Source organism: Somniosus microcephalus, chromosome 3 (assembly GCF_052327205.1).
Source record: "Somniosus microcephalus isolate GS21.2 chromosome 3, FLI_Smic_1.0, whole genome shotgun sequence".
Classification (NCBI taxonomy): Eukaryota; Metazoa; Chordata; class Chondrichthyes; order Squaliformes; family Somniosidae; genus Somniosus; species Somniosus microcephalus.
This window is the reverse complement of record NC_140989.1, coordinates 338,931,342-338,945,163: the sequence shown is the minus strand read 5'-3', so window position 1 is coordinate 338,945,163 and position 13,822 is coordinate 338,931,342. Positions and strand designations below refer to the sequence as shown.

General features: G+C 43.0%; 1 protein-coding gene across 1 annotated transcript in view; it reads left to right on the top strand.

Annotated features, from left to right (window-relative positions):
- The window catches only part of szt2 (SZT2 subunit of KICSTOR complex), a 293,641-nt gene that overhangs the window by 222,240 nt on the left and 57,579 nt on the right, over positions 1-13,822 (top strand). Inside the window, exons 55-59 of the mRNA XM_085978227.1 lie at positions 762-894; positions 3,086-3,213; positions 6,210-6,257; positions 10,510-10,649; positions 11,184-11,366. Of these exons, the coding sequence (XP_085834353.1) occupies positions 762-894; positions 3,086-3,213; positions 6,210-6,257; positions 10,510-10,649; positions 11,184-11,366 (632 nt within the window). The remainder of the gene's footprint in view (positions 1-761; positions 895-3,085; positions 3,214-6,209; positions 6,258-10,509; positions 10,650-11,183; positions 11,367-13,822) is intronic.

Below are 13,822 nucleotides of genomic sequence, written 5' to 3'. Positions count from 1 at the left end.
AACCTGCAGAAGCACCCTATGATGTGTCAAGATAGTACATCCAAGGACTCGTTCTCACAGTTTAAGTAGGAGAGAGGGAGTTTACTTTTGTAGCTGCTGGTAATTGTTGGTGTGGTGACAGCACAACTAACTGCAGTCCAAATGGATAATAAAATGTACATGGCTGGTTGACAGCTCTACAGATAAACGCAAATCCTACATTACTACACCGCACTAATAAAAGGGACTAGAAAGCTTGTTTATTGATTCGATTTCATTTTAAGTTGACAGTTATTTGTGGAGTGCTTTAAAATCAAATAATATTGTGGCCTGCAGCTTTAAGCGTATAATCTTGATAAAGCTGATCAAAGATTTCTTATACACACAGGATGCAATGCCATTTAGTAGCTTGGCATAGCTCTGTCCAGGTTTTAAGGGTATTTTTGTTGTATTTCCCCCCGCCCAACCCCCCTCCCCCATAAAATTCCAGGAGAGGGAGGCAAGTAACCAGCTCACTTTGAGCTCTTGATCCAACTGCTAGACTGAGTGCTAGAGTGTCCTAAGCTTCCCAATTTTCTTGTGAGAAAGTATTTTACGTTCATTCGGCACTTCCTCACACTGACACAACTGTCTTGGAACACTTCATATTGGGGAGTTGTAGGCTTGAATCTGCATCTTACCACTCCCAATGTGCTGCTCCACCACTCCACTTTACTGTGTTGCTAATGCTTTGAAATGACTTAATCCTGGTGTCTTGCTATGTGCCTCATTTTCCCTTGCAGGATGTCCCTCGGTACAGCAGTGCTCTGTTGATATTGGCTCCCGATTTCTACTCCGCTCCATTCTCACCGAGATTGTGAATTTGATCAGCAGTCTTGCCACTGACACAACTGTCAAGATTTTTGAGAAAATTAGGTTAGTTTCATTGCATTTGTGATGTGGGCTGTAGGAACTTAGTATTATGTTTTGGGACTCTATGCTTTCATGTCTGTTGTATGAGGTCAAGTCAAAACAATACAGAATTAGTGCTGAACCTTTTATGCCTTGGAACGGAGAGAGCAGCCAAAAGACACTTTCATTCTTTAGTCCTTTAGGGGCATGAAGGTTTTCTCTGCGTGCTTTATATTGCTCATGCTCTAGGCTTCGCTTCCTGTGGGTCTGTCACTCTTGCCAACTCGAGGTTTGTTGCACATAAGAAAAAGCACATCTAAGAGATCTAGTGCAAATGTGTCTCTCTCCACCTCCCACACAAGCAGCATGCAACATGCAGTTATCTATGAAACTGAAATTATGCCCACCATCACTCAGAGTTCAAAACTGATGTATACAGCTGAGATGCCACAGACTTGTCTGATGACTATGCTTTTCAAGTTCTGCAGCAATGAGTGTACATTCTGCTACAAAAGTTATATATTTGCGACTTTTTCATCCATTAATGACTAAATGACTCGTTCTAGTGTTTTGTGACAAACTTATTTTTGTCAAATATACGTTTCAAAAATTATTCCATAAAATCCCACTGGTCAGTAGCATTTTACAAGGAATTATGCTTTGCTTGGATTGAGGTAATACACGCTACATTTTGCCTTTTTCATGTGGAGGAGTATTACATAGGATATACAGCACAGAAACAGGCCATTCGGCCCAACCAGTCCATGCCGGTGTTTATGCTCCACTTGAGCCTCCTCCAGTCTTTCCTCATCTAACTCTATCAGCATAACCCTCTATTCCCTTCTCCCTCATATGCTTGTCCAGCCTCCCTTTAAATGCATCTATACTATTCGCTTCAACCACTCCCTGTGGTAGCGAGTTCCATATTCTCACCACTCTATGGGTAAAGAAGTTTCTTCTGAATTCCCTATTTGATTTCTTGGTAACTATCTTATATCGATGGCCTCTAGTTTTGCTCTTCCCCACAAGTGGAAACACTCTCTCTGTATCTACTCTATCAAAACCTTTCATATTTTTAAAGACCTCTTTTAGGTCACCCCTCAGCCTTTTTTCAAGAGAAAAGAGACCCAGCCTGTTCATCCTTTCCTGATATGTATACCCTCGCATTTCTGGTATCATCCTTGTAAATCTTCTCTGCACCCTCTCCAGTGCCTCTATATCCTTTTTATAATATGGCGACCAGAACTGTACGCAGTACTCCAAGTGTGGTCTAACCAAGGTTCGATACAGGTTTGGCAATACTTCCCTACTTTTCAATTCTATCCCTCTAGAAATAAACCCTAGTGCTTGGTTTGCTTTTTTATGGCCTTGCTAACCTGTGGCGCAACTTTTAGTGATTTGTGTATTTGTACTTCGAGATCCCTTTGTTCCTCTACCCCACCTAGACTCGCACCCTCCAAGTGATAAGTGACCTCCCTATTCTTCCTACCAAAATGTAATACCTCACATTTATCTGTGTTGAACTTCATTTGACAATTATATGCCCATTCTGCAAGTTTATTAATGTCCTCCTGTAATTTGTTGCAGTCCTCCTCAGTATCCCCCCAATTTGGTATCGTCCGCAAATTTAGAAATTGTGTTTTTGATTCCAAAGTCTGAATCGTTAATGTAAGTTGTGAACAGCAGTGGTCCAAGCGCTGATCCTTGTGGAACACCATTACCCACCTTCTGCCACTGTGAATAGCTACCCTTTACTCCCACTCTCTGCTTTCTGTCCTGAAGCCAGCTAGCAACCCATTCTGCTACTTGTCCCCTGACTCCACATTCTCTGACCTTATTCATTAGTTATAGGGTGGTCATTGTAGCTTCAAGTTAATTTCCAGCTTCAGGGGAATGAGGGTGTAGCTTGAGTGAGAAACTCCCACACCCCCAACCCCCGATGTTGGTAGCTGTGCCTTCAACTACCTGGGGCTCACACTTTGGAATTTTCTTCCTTAACCTCTCTACCTCCCTCTCCTCCATTAAGACCCTCCTTAAAACCCACCACTTTGACAAAGGTTTTGGTCACCCCTCCTATAATTTATAAGTTGTTGTCATCATTGTTCCAAAAGACTGTCGGAGACTGCAGCCACAAGATTGTTAATTCTTATCTTCAGAGATAATGTATTTTCTGAATCAAAACTTAACCCTGTTTTCTCCTTTCTTTGTGCTGTAGTTCTCCGCATGGTTCCACTTTCCTGCCATATTCTCTCAGTCAACACTCCAGTACTCGTCCTGGTTCTGCTAGACAGTTCATTCTGATTGGACGCAATTTCCACCAGTGGCGTTACAGTACTGAACAAGGTATGGATGTGTTGTAAATAGTATTGGTTTTGTTTGGGTCTTCGCCTGCAAATCCAGTTAGCTAGCTGACTACAAAGTGCAAATCCAAATTGATCTTTGCATTGATTGGTTTGGCGGACAAAATTTAGTAGCACCCAGATGTTAAGTGAAGGTGATCACTGCATACCTTTATATTCACTCAGTGAGGTAAACTGTAAGATTTGGACTTTCCTACTTTTAATACATGTGGGAGAGGTTGACTAGATGTCATGCAGGAGAGGTTGACTAGTTGTCGTATGGCAGATCATGACAGTAAAATTGAAATCCTAGCCAACTGCTATCAATTTTTTAAAGAAGAAAAATCATGCATATTAGGCATTGCCTTTGCACAATTGGAACCTAGGTTTCAGTCCCCAGAGAGGAATGACAATTTTGCTCTATGATGGGGGAACTGAGCAGTGCAGTAACCAAAGGAAGATGGTTGTGGTGGTTGGAGGTCAATCATCACAGCCCCAGGACATCACTGCAGGAGTCCCTCAGGACAGTGTCCTAGGCCCAATCATCTTCACCTGCTGCATCAATGACCTTCCCTCCATCATAAGGTCAGAAATGGGGATATTCGCTGATGACTGCAGTGTTCAGTGCCATTCGCAACTCAGATAATGAAGCAGTCCATGCCCGCACGCAGCAAGACCTGGACGACATTCAGGCTTGGGCTGATAAGTGGCAGGAAACATTCGCCCCACACAAGTGCCAGGCAATGACTATCTCCAACAAGCGAGCATCTAACCACCGCCTCTTACCATTCAACAGCATTACCATCGCTGAATCCCCCACCATCAACATTATGGGGGTCACCATTGACCAGAAACTTAACTGCACCAGCCACACAAATACTGTGGCAACAAGAGCAGGCCAGAGGCTGGGTATTCTGCAGCGAGTGTCTCACCTCCTGACTCCCCAAAGCCTTTCCACCATCTACAAGGCACAAGTCAGAAACATAGAAGATAGGAGCAGGAGCAAGCCATTTGGCCCCTCGAGCCTGCTCCGCCATTTAATGAGATCATGGCTGATCATCCAAATTCAGTACCCGGTCCCTGCTTTCTCCCCATATCCCTTGATCCCTTTAGCTTTAAGAAATATATCTAACTCCTTCTTGAATATATTTAATGAATTGGCCTCCACTGCCTTCTGTGGTAGAGAATTCCACAGGTTCACCACTCTCTAGGTGAAGAAATTCCTCCTCATCTCAGCCCTAAATAGCTTGCCCCATATCCTTAGACTGTGACCCCTGGTTCTGGACTCCCCCGCCATCGGGAACATCCTTTCTGCATCTAGTCTGTCTAGTCCTGTTAGAATTTTATAAGTTTCAATGAGATCCTCTCATTCTTCTAAACTTCAGCGAATATAAGCCCAATTGACCCAATCTCTCCTCATACGTCATTCCTGCCATCAGTCTGGTGAATCTTCACTGCACTCCCTCCATGGCAAGAACATCCTTCCTCAGATAAGGCGACCAAAACTGCACACAATACTCAAGGTGTGGCCTCACCAAGGCACTGTACAACTGCAGCAAGACACCCTTGCTCCTGAACTCGAATCCTCTCGCTATGAAGGCCAACATACCATTTGCCTTCTTAACCGCCTGCTGCACAGGCATGCTTACCTTCAGCGACTGGTGCACAAGGACACCCAGGTCTCGTTGCACTTCCCCTTCTCCCAATCTATTGCCATTCAGATAATAATCTTCCTTCCTGTTTTGCCACCAAAGTGGATAACCTTGCATTTATCCACATTATACTGCATCTGCCATGCATCTGCCCGATCACCCTGCATCTGCCCAATCACCCAGTGTGATGGAATATTCTCCGCTTGCCTGGATGAGTGCAGCTCCAACACTGAAGAAGTGCGACACCATCGAAGACAAAGCAGCCCGCTTGATTGGCACCCCATCCACCACCTTAAACATTCACTCCCTCCACCACCAGCGTACCGTGGCTGCAGTGTGTACCATCTACAAGATGCACTGCAGCAACTTGCCAAGGCTTCTTCGGCAGCACCTCTCAAACCTGCGACATCTACCACCTAGAAGTTCAAGGGCAGCAGGCGCAGGGGAACACCACCACCTCCAAGTTCCCCTCCAAGTCACACACCATCCTGACTTGGAAGTATATCGCCGATCCTTCATCTGGATTGAACTTTGAATCCAGAGTTCAAAATCCTGGAACTCCCTCCCTAACAGCACTGTGGGAGTACCTTCACCACACGGACTGCAGCAGTTCAAGAAAGCGGCTCACCACCAACTTCTCAAGGGCAACTAGGGATGGGCAATAAATGCTGGCCTTACCAGCAACGCCCGCATCCCATGAACGAATAAAAATAAAGTATGTTGGATGTTGCTTTCATTGCTGGAAGAAAGGTTTGAATCCCGAAGTGCGGAGATGAAGGTCTCCTCGCATTCTAGTGGCTGCTAATTATGACATGTGGAAGAGAACAAAGCGAAAGAAAGTCATTTTAAATGTTTCAGTATATCCAATTTGAATTTTACAAAATACATAGTTGGGATTCTTGGAACATTTAAATTGAATAATTATGTTAGCTTTTCTTGCTGAGAAGTCAGAATTTTTCTTGCACATAATAAATTACATTCTAGTGAATGACTTTGAGCACACTGAGAAATTACCTTATCCCAGCCTGCCTCACAGAGTCTTATTCCAAAATAAAGTTTAATAGATATATCATGGAACATTTTGAAGTGTGGTAATCATAAAAAGCTCTTTAATTGAAGCAATCAATCAGCTTGATTTGGATTGTAGCACAATAGGGGTAATAAATTACAGAAGGTCAGGTCTTGTACATTAAATCAACTTACTTACATGTCCTATTACTAAGTCTCTGGTTTAGTATTGAAACCTCTCTCTGTCCTAGTGAGTGCCAAGTGCTTGAGTGTAGTGATTGTTAATTTTCTATATCATGCTCTGCAATGCTGTGCCTGTTCATATTTTATGTGCCTACAGTTGACTGTGATGGTGATGAGAGCAGAACTTTGGTAAATAGTGTCAAACGTAAGTCTCACCAGATGTTTTTTGTGGTGATTATGGTGGTGGGTTAAGCTTGTTAAAGAAAATCAGAATGTTGTGCTGTTCAGGAAATTTTAGAGCACCAGTTTATAATCATTTGTGTATCTCACGGAGGCCACAAATATGGGAGTGTAACAAATCGGAGTGCCATACTAGTGTACTAGTAGGCGTGCCTCTGAGATTGCAAGATACGTAATAACATCTGAGCAGTCTTGCCCATTTTCCCAATCGAAGATGACCATGTGGAGACAGGGCTGCAATGGAAATCACCAAGTGTATTTGATTCACCAATCATCAGGGTGCAGTGATACTGCAATGGGTTGTAATCATTTTGCACTGCTCCGTTGTTTCCTGTTGGTGTTATTGTTTGCGCCATGGAAGTGCAGCACTAAAAATCTGAAGTTTTATTAGTCAGCAACAACTACATTAAGGCTAGAATTGTTCTACATCCCTCCTCTGCTAACCAACCAATCTTGCTTTGCTAATGAGATTCAGTAAAATCTGGAACCAAAAGTATAATGTGAAAAGCTATGGGCCCCAACAACATCCTGTGCTGAAGACTTGTGCTCCAGAACAAGCCACGTACCGAGCTAACCTGTTCCGATACAACTATAACACTGGCATCTACCTGACAAGATGGAAAATTGCCCAGCTATGTCCTGCCAGCAAAAAGTAGGATAAATTTAACCCGTCCTACCAGCTCACTTCCAATCATCAGCAAAGTGATGGAAGGAATTGCCAACCGTGCTATGAAGCAGCATTTACTCACCAATAACCTGCTCACTGATGCTCAGTTTGGGTTCCATCAGGATCACTCGGCTCTAGATCTCATTACAGCCTTGGTCCAAACATGGACATGAGCTGAATTTCCGAGGTGAGGTGAGAGTGACTGCCCCTGACATCAAGACAGCATTCAACTGAGTGTGGCACCAAGGAGCCCCAGTAAAACTGAAGTCAGTGGGGTTTAGGTGGAAAACTGTCCATTGGCTGCAGTCAAACCTGGCATAAAGGAAGATGATGTGGAATCTGTATGGGTAGAACTGAGAAATACCAAGGGGCAGAAAACGTTAGTGGGAGTGGTATATAGACCTCCAAACAGTAATGCGGAGGTTGGGGATGGCATTAAAAGGGAAATTAGAGAAGCGTGCAAAAAGGGCGCAACAGTCATCATGGGTGACTTTAATCTACATATAGATTGGGCTAACCAAATTAGTAACAATACTGTGGAGGAGGAATTCCTGGAGTGTTTACGGGATGGTTTCCTGGACCAATATGTCGAGGAACCAACCAGAGATCAGGCCATCTTAGACTGGGTATTATGTAACGAGAAAGGATTACTTAGCAATCTTGTACGAGTCCCCTTGGGTCGGAGCGATCATAATATGATTGAATTCTTCATTAAGATGGAGAATGAAGTAGTTGACTCAGAGACTAGGGTCCTGAATTTAAATAAAGGAAACTACGATGGTCTGAGGCACGAATTGGGTAGGATTGATTGGGGAATGTCACTCAAAGGGTTGACGGTGGTAGGCAATGGCAAACATTAAAGACCGCATGGATGAACTACAGAATTTGTTCATCCCAGTTTGGCATAAAAATAAAACAAAAAAGGTGACTCAACCGTGGCTAACAAGGGAAATTAGGGATAGCATAAGATCCAAGGAGAGGACATATAAATTGGCTAGAAAAAGCAGTAATCCAGCGGATTGGGAGCAGTTTAGGATTCAACAAAGGAGGACAAAGGGATTAATTAAGAAAGGGAAAATAGAATATGAGAGTAAGCTTGCAGGGAACATAAAAACTGACTAAAAGCTTTTATAGATATGTGAAGAGAAAAAGATTGGTGAAGTCAAGCGTAGGTCCCTTGCAGTCAGAATCAGGGGAATTTATAATGGGGAACAAAGAAATGGCAGACCAATTAAATACATATTTTGGTTCTGTCTTCACAAAGGAGGACACAAATAACCTCCCAGAAATGTCGGGGAACATAGGGTATGATGAAAGGGAGAAACTGAAAGAAATCAGTATTTGTAGGGAAATGGTGTTAGGGAAATTGATGGGATTGAAGGTCGATAAATTCCCAGGGCCTGATAATCTACCTCCTAGGGTACTTAAGGAAGTGGCCCTAGAAATAGTAGATGCATTGCTGGTCGTCTTCCAAAATTCTATAGACTCTGGAAGAGTTCCCATGGATTGGAGGATAGCTAATGTAACCCCACTATTTAAAAAGGATGGTAGAGAGAAAACGGGGAATGATTGACTGGTAAGCCTGACGCTGGTAGTAGGGAAAATGCTAGAGTTCATTATAACAGATGTAATAGTAGAGCACTTGGAAAACAGTGACAGGATCGGACAAAGTCAACATGGATTTACAAAAGGTAAATCATGCTTGACTAATCTACTGGAATTTTTTGAGGCTGTAACTGGTAGAATAAATAAGGGAGAACCAGTGGATGTGGTGTATTTGGACTTTCAGAAGGCTTTCGATAAGGTCCCGCATAAGAGATTGGCATGCAAAGTTAAGGCACATGGGATTGGGGGTAAGGTACTGACTTGAATAGAGAACGGGTTGGCAGACAGGAAGCAAAGAGTTGGAATAAACGTTTTTTTTCCCCGAGTGGCAGGCAATGACTAGTGGGGTACCGCAGGGATCGGTGCTAGGACCCAAGCTATTCACAATATATATTAATGATCTAGACGAGGGAACTAGATGTAATATCTCCAAGTTTGTAGATGACACAAAGCTGGGTGGGCATGTGTGCTGTGAGGAGGATGCAGAGAAACTCCAATGTGATTTGGACAGGTTAGGTGATTGGGCAGATGCAGTATAATGTGGATAAATGCGAGGTTATCCACTTTGGTGGCAAAAACAGGAAGACAGATTATTACCTGAACGACAATAGATTGGGAAAAGGGGAAGTGCAACGAGACCCGGGTGTCCTTGTACACCAGTCGCTGAAGGTAAGCATGCAGGTGCAACAGGCGGTTAAGAAGGCAAATGGTATGTTGGCCTTCATAGCGAGAGGATTCGAGTACAGGAGCAAGGATGTCTTGCTGCAGTTGTACAGGGCCTTGGTGAGACCACACCTTGAGTATTGTGTGCAGTTTTGGTCACCTTATCTGAGGAAGGATGTTCTTGCCATGGAGGGAGTTCAGCGAAGATTCACCAGACTGATACCTGGGATGGCAGGAATGACTTATGAAGAGAGATTGAATCGATTAGGCTTATATTCGCTAGAGTTTAGAAGAATGAGAGGGGATCTCATTGAAACTTATAACATTCTAACAGGACTAGATGCAGGAAGGATGTCCCCGATGGTAGGGGAGTCCAGAACCAGGGGTCACAGTCTAAGGATAAGGGGTAAGCCATTTAGGACTGAGATGAGGAGGAATTTCTTCACCCAGAGAGTGGTGAACCTGTGGAATTCTCTACCACAGAAGGCAGTTGAGGCCAACTTATTAAATATATTCAAGAAGGAGTTAGATATATTTCTTAAAGCTAAAGGGATCATGGGATATGTGGAGAAAGCAGGGACAGGGTACTGAATTTGGATGGTCAGCCATGATCTCATTAATTGGCGGAGCAGGCTCGAGGGGCCGAATGGCCTACTCCTGCTCCTATCTTCTATGTTTCTATGTTACCATCCTGAACCTCCCGCTATCCTGGTGGTCATTACCAAACAGAAATTCAACTGGAGCAGCTAAAGAAATGCCGTGGCTACTAGAGCAGATCAGAGGCTGGATATTTTGTAGCAATTGGCTCACCTCCTGATTTCCCCAAATCAGTAAAGTTTGTTTACTACTTATTTAAACAAGATGTCAGGCAGGCCACCTATTCCTTTGGCTCTCCCTATACTGTCTGGTGACTGACTTCATGGAAATAGACTGGGGTGTGTCTCTGATTCTTTTTTTAAAGCATCCCTTGCAGTGAATTTATACTTGTCTTTCACCCTGGTGCTTCTGCATGCTGGTATAGCTGAAATAGGTAACTAACCTTATGGGAAATCAAAAGTGCAATTCACGGTTTACCACTGGAATGACATGTTGGAACTTCAATATGCTGTGATGCCCGAGCTGCTTCCTTCTTAACTTGAAGGGTATGAAGGTGTAAGTTCTGAGATGAATTGTTCTTTTTGCTAATTACTTAAAATCCAGTTTTAAAAGAGGGTGGCTTTCTCACAGTTTTGTAGTGTCCTAATATTGTTCCTTTTTATCTCTCTCTCAAAAAAACATAAAGCTCACAAGGGGTTTCAGAGGTTCGAGGCCGTGGAGTTCAGTACTGCTGAGAAATCGGGCGATCCCTCAAGCCCAGGAATTAGTGGGAGGGGTCTGGTTCCCCGGCAGCGGTTCCTCGTCATTGACATCATCGATAAGAAGGTACATCCTGGATGAGCATCATTAAGTCCCTTTACTGCTACAGTAAGACTGATGGTGAAATTCCTTCTGTTGGTTAAGTATTACCCAAAATGTTACTGTGAGTATAAAACAGGATTTCTTCTTTGGTACTCGTAACATTTTTTTTAGTGAAGTTTTTGACTGCAGGAATTTCATCCTGTATATTTTGTAAATAGGAGAAGAATTACCCTTGGTAATTCATGTTAATATTGACTTATTTTCAGTTTATGATGTAATGGAAATAGGAAATGCTGCAAAGACACCATAAGTCCATCAACATCTATAAAGAGAAAAGACAGGTTAACGTTTTAGGTGCAAACCTTTGCCCAGAAATGTTAAATCTTATCATTTGCTTTATAGATGCTAACGGTCCTGCTGCATATTTCCAGTATTTACAATTAAAATGTTTTTTTTTCCCACTGTTTCTTCCCTCCTGTTTTTTATTATTCTCCCCTCTATTTACCATGTGCTCTGTTTTTGTTTTTGCGTGCTGACGTGCTCTTACTTTGTTTCCAGCTAATCTTGTATACCTATAACTGGTCAGTGGATCTGGGAGTGTCACTGAATCGAGGATTGATTCGTCTTATTCAATGGCAGAATGCACGCTCTCATGTGGTACACTGCCTCCTCAGTCAAAAGATGGGGCTTTTCCATCATTACTGTTTTGCCGATACACCTGTATACGATGACTCCAAACAGGTAACAGACCTCACGGACATTATAACCAATGTTCTCTTATAAGCCTGTAGAATGTAGGTCATCAAGTTCATAAATCGCACTCATTGGGTAATATTTGTAGGTGTGCTACCATCATATACAAAGTTGTACAATATGAAATTATGCTTTCTCTGTTTGGAAGTAAGTGAGATATATTGTAAGAGTACAATTGAAGGAGGAGGAAGGAGGTTTGTGAATGTAATAGGAGTGAAGAAGATGCCACATGTAAAAGTGATGATGTGTTTGGTGAACACTTTGAATGCAAGGATAACCTCTGTAAGGGAATGCCTGAAATGAATGTAAGATAGGAAATTGATCTGCCTGTAAGTAAAGCATGTCAAAACATGTTTTGTGGTTTGATTGCTATTGGACTATGAATTGTTTGGAACAAGTTAATGAATTAAACCAGTAAATTTCAATGAACTGAATAGTTCCCTGCTCTCTAGAGATTGTATCACTTTGCTTAGTAGAGATAATACAAAGGGAAATTCTCACTAAATAACTTAAATGGCTCCAGTACACAGCAGGAATGAAAAATGGCATTCTGTGTGACAACTCTAAGAGCATATGAAAGAATGAACTTGGATTAATCATGTCATCAGGATGTCCCAAAGCACAGTACTGCCAATTAATTATTGTTGACCTGCAGTCATTGTTATTATATAGGTAAACACAGCAGCCAATTTGCACAGAGCAAAATCCCAGAAACAGCAAATGAGTGAATAACCAGTTAATCTGTTTTGGTAGTGTTGCCCGAGGGAGGAATGTTGGCCAGGATGCCAGGAGAACTCCCTGCTCTTCTTCAAATGGTGCGAAGGGATCTTTTGCATCCAAATCTTATCCAAAAGATGAAACCGCCAACAATGCAGCATTGCTTCAGCACTGCATAAGTCTAGATTATGCGTTCAAGTCTGTAGTAGTGCAGGACTGAGACTCGGTGACAAGACTGCAACCAACTGAGCCAAACTGAGGCATGAATATGACACTTATTTCAAATCTTTGAGTGAATCTCTGACCAGTTTTCAGCAACAATAGCTTACAGCTACAGGAAACTTTCTGTTATCCGGCACGGACGGGACCGACGTGGTGCCGGTTCATCAACAATTCCGGATAACCGAACGCTATAGTAAAAGATACGGAGCTCAGAGCTCCGTATAAAGCAACAAACCCTGTTGCTCAGCTTCAGAACAATCGGCACAAGTTGCAAGCGCCTCTGTAGCTTAGCAACAGCTGCAGCTACACCCTTGCACAGCAACAAATGGAGTAAAAAAAGTAATAAAAGTTACCTGAACCTACTCCTGAATTTTGCTGGTTAACCAACATTTCCGGTTATTTAGGGGCTGGTTAATCGAAAATTTCCTGTACAAAGTTGTACAATATGAACTTAGTGCCTCAAATTCAGCACTAATTGACATTAATTTGGCACACTCACTCAAAGAGGCGGAAGGAATACAGGGGGACATGTCACATGCCACACCGGCACCATATGGGAGTAGAGGGTGTGAGACTGGGTTCCAGTGAAGTGCTAGGATTACGGCTATTAAGGTATACAAAAAGAAAATACTGCAGCTGCTGGAAATCTGAAATAAAAACAGAAAATGCTGGAGATACTCAGCAGGTCAGGCAGCATCTGTGAAGAGAGCAACAGAGTTAACGTTTCAGGTCGATGACCTTTCATCAGAACTGGAAAAAAGCAGGAAATGGAACAGATTTTTAAGCAAGTGTAGAGGCTGGGAAAGAGGGGAGGGGATGAAAGAACAAAAAGGAAGGTCAGTATGCTTTGGACAGGTAGGGTGATTGTGCAGATGTATGGCAGATGCAGTATAATGTGGATAAATGCGAGGTTATCCACTTTGGTGGCAAAAACAGGAAGGCAGATTATTATCTGAACGGCAATAGATTGGGAGAAGGGGAAGTGCAACGAGACCTGGGTGTCCTTGTGCACCAGTCGCTGAAGGTAAGCATGCAGGTGCAGCAGGCGGTTAAGAAGGCAAATGGTATGTTGGCCTTCGTAGCAAGAGGGTTTGAGTACAGGAACAAAGATATCTTGCTGCAGTTGTACAGGGCCTTGGTGAGACCACACCTTGAGTATTGTGTGCAGTTTTGGTCGCCTTATCTGAGGAAGGATGTTCTTGCCATGGAGGGAGTGCAGCGAAGATTCACCAGACTGATACCTGGGATGGTAGGAATGACGTATGAAGAGAGATTGGGTCGATTGGGCTTATACTCGCTGGAGTTTAGAAGAATGAGAGGGGATCTCATTGAAACTTATAACATTCTAACAGGACTAGACAGACTAGATGCAGGAAGGATGTTCCCGATGGCAGGGGAGTCCAGAACCAGGGGTCACAGCCTAAAGATAAGGGGTAAGCCATTTAGGACAGAGATGAGGAGGAATTTCTTCACCCAGAGAGTGGTGAACCTGTGGAATTCTCTAC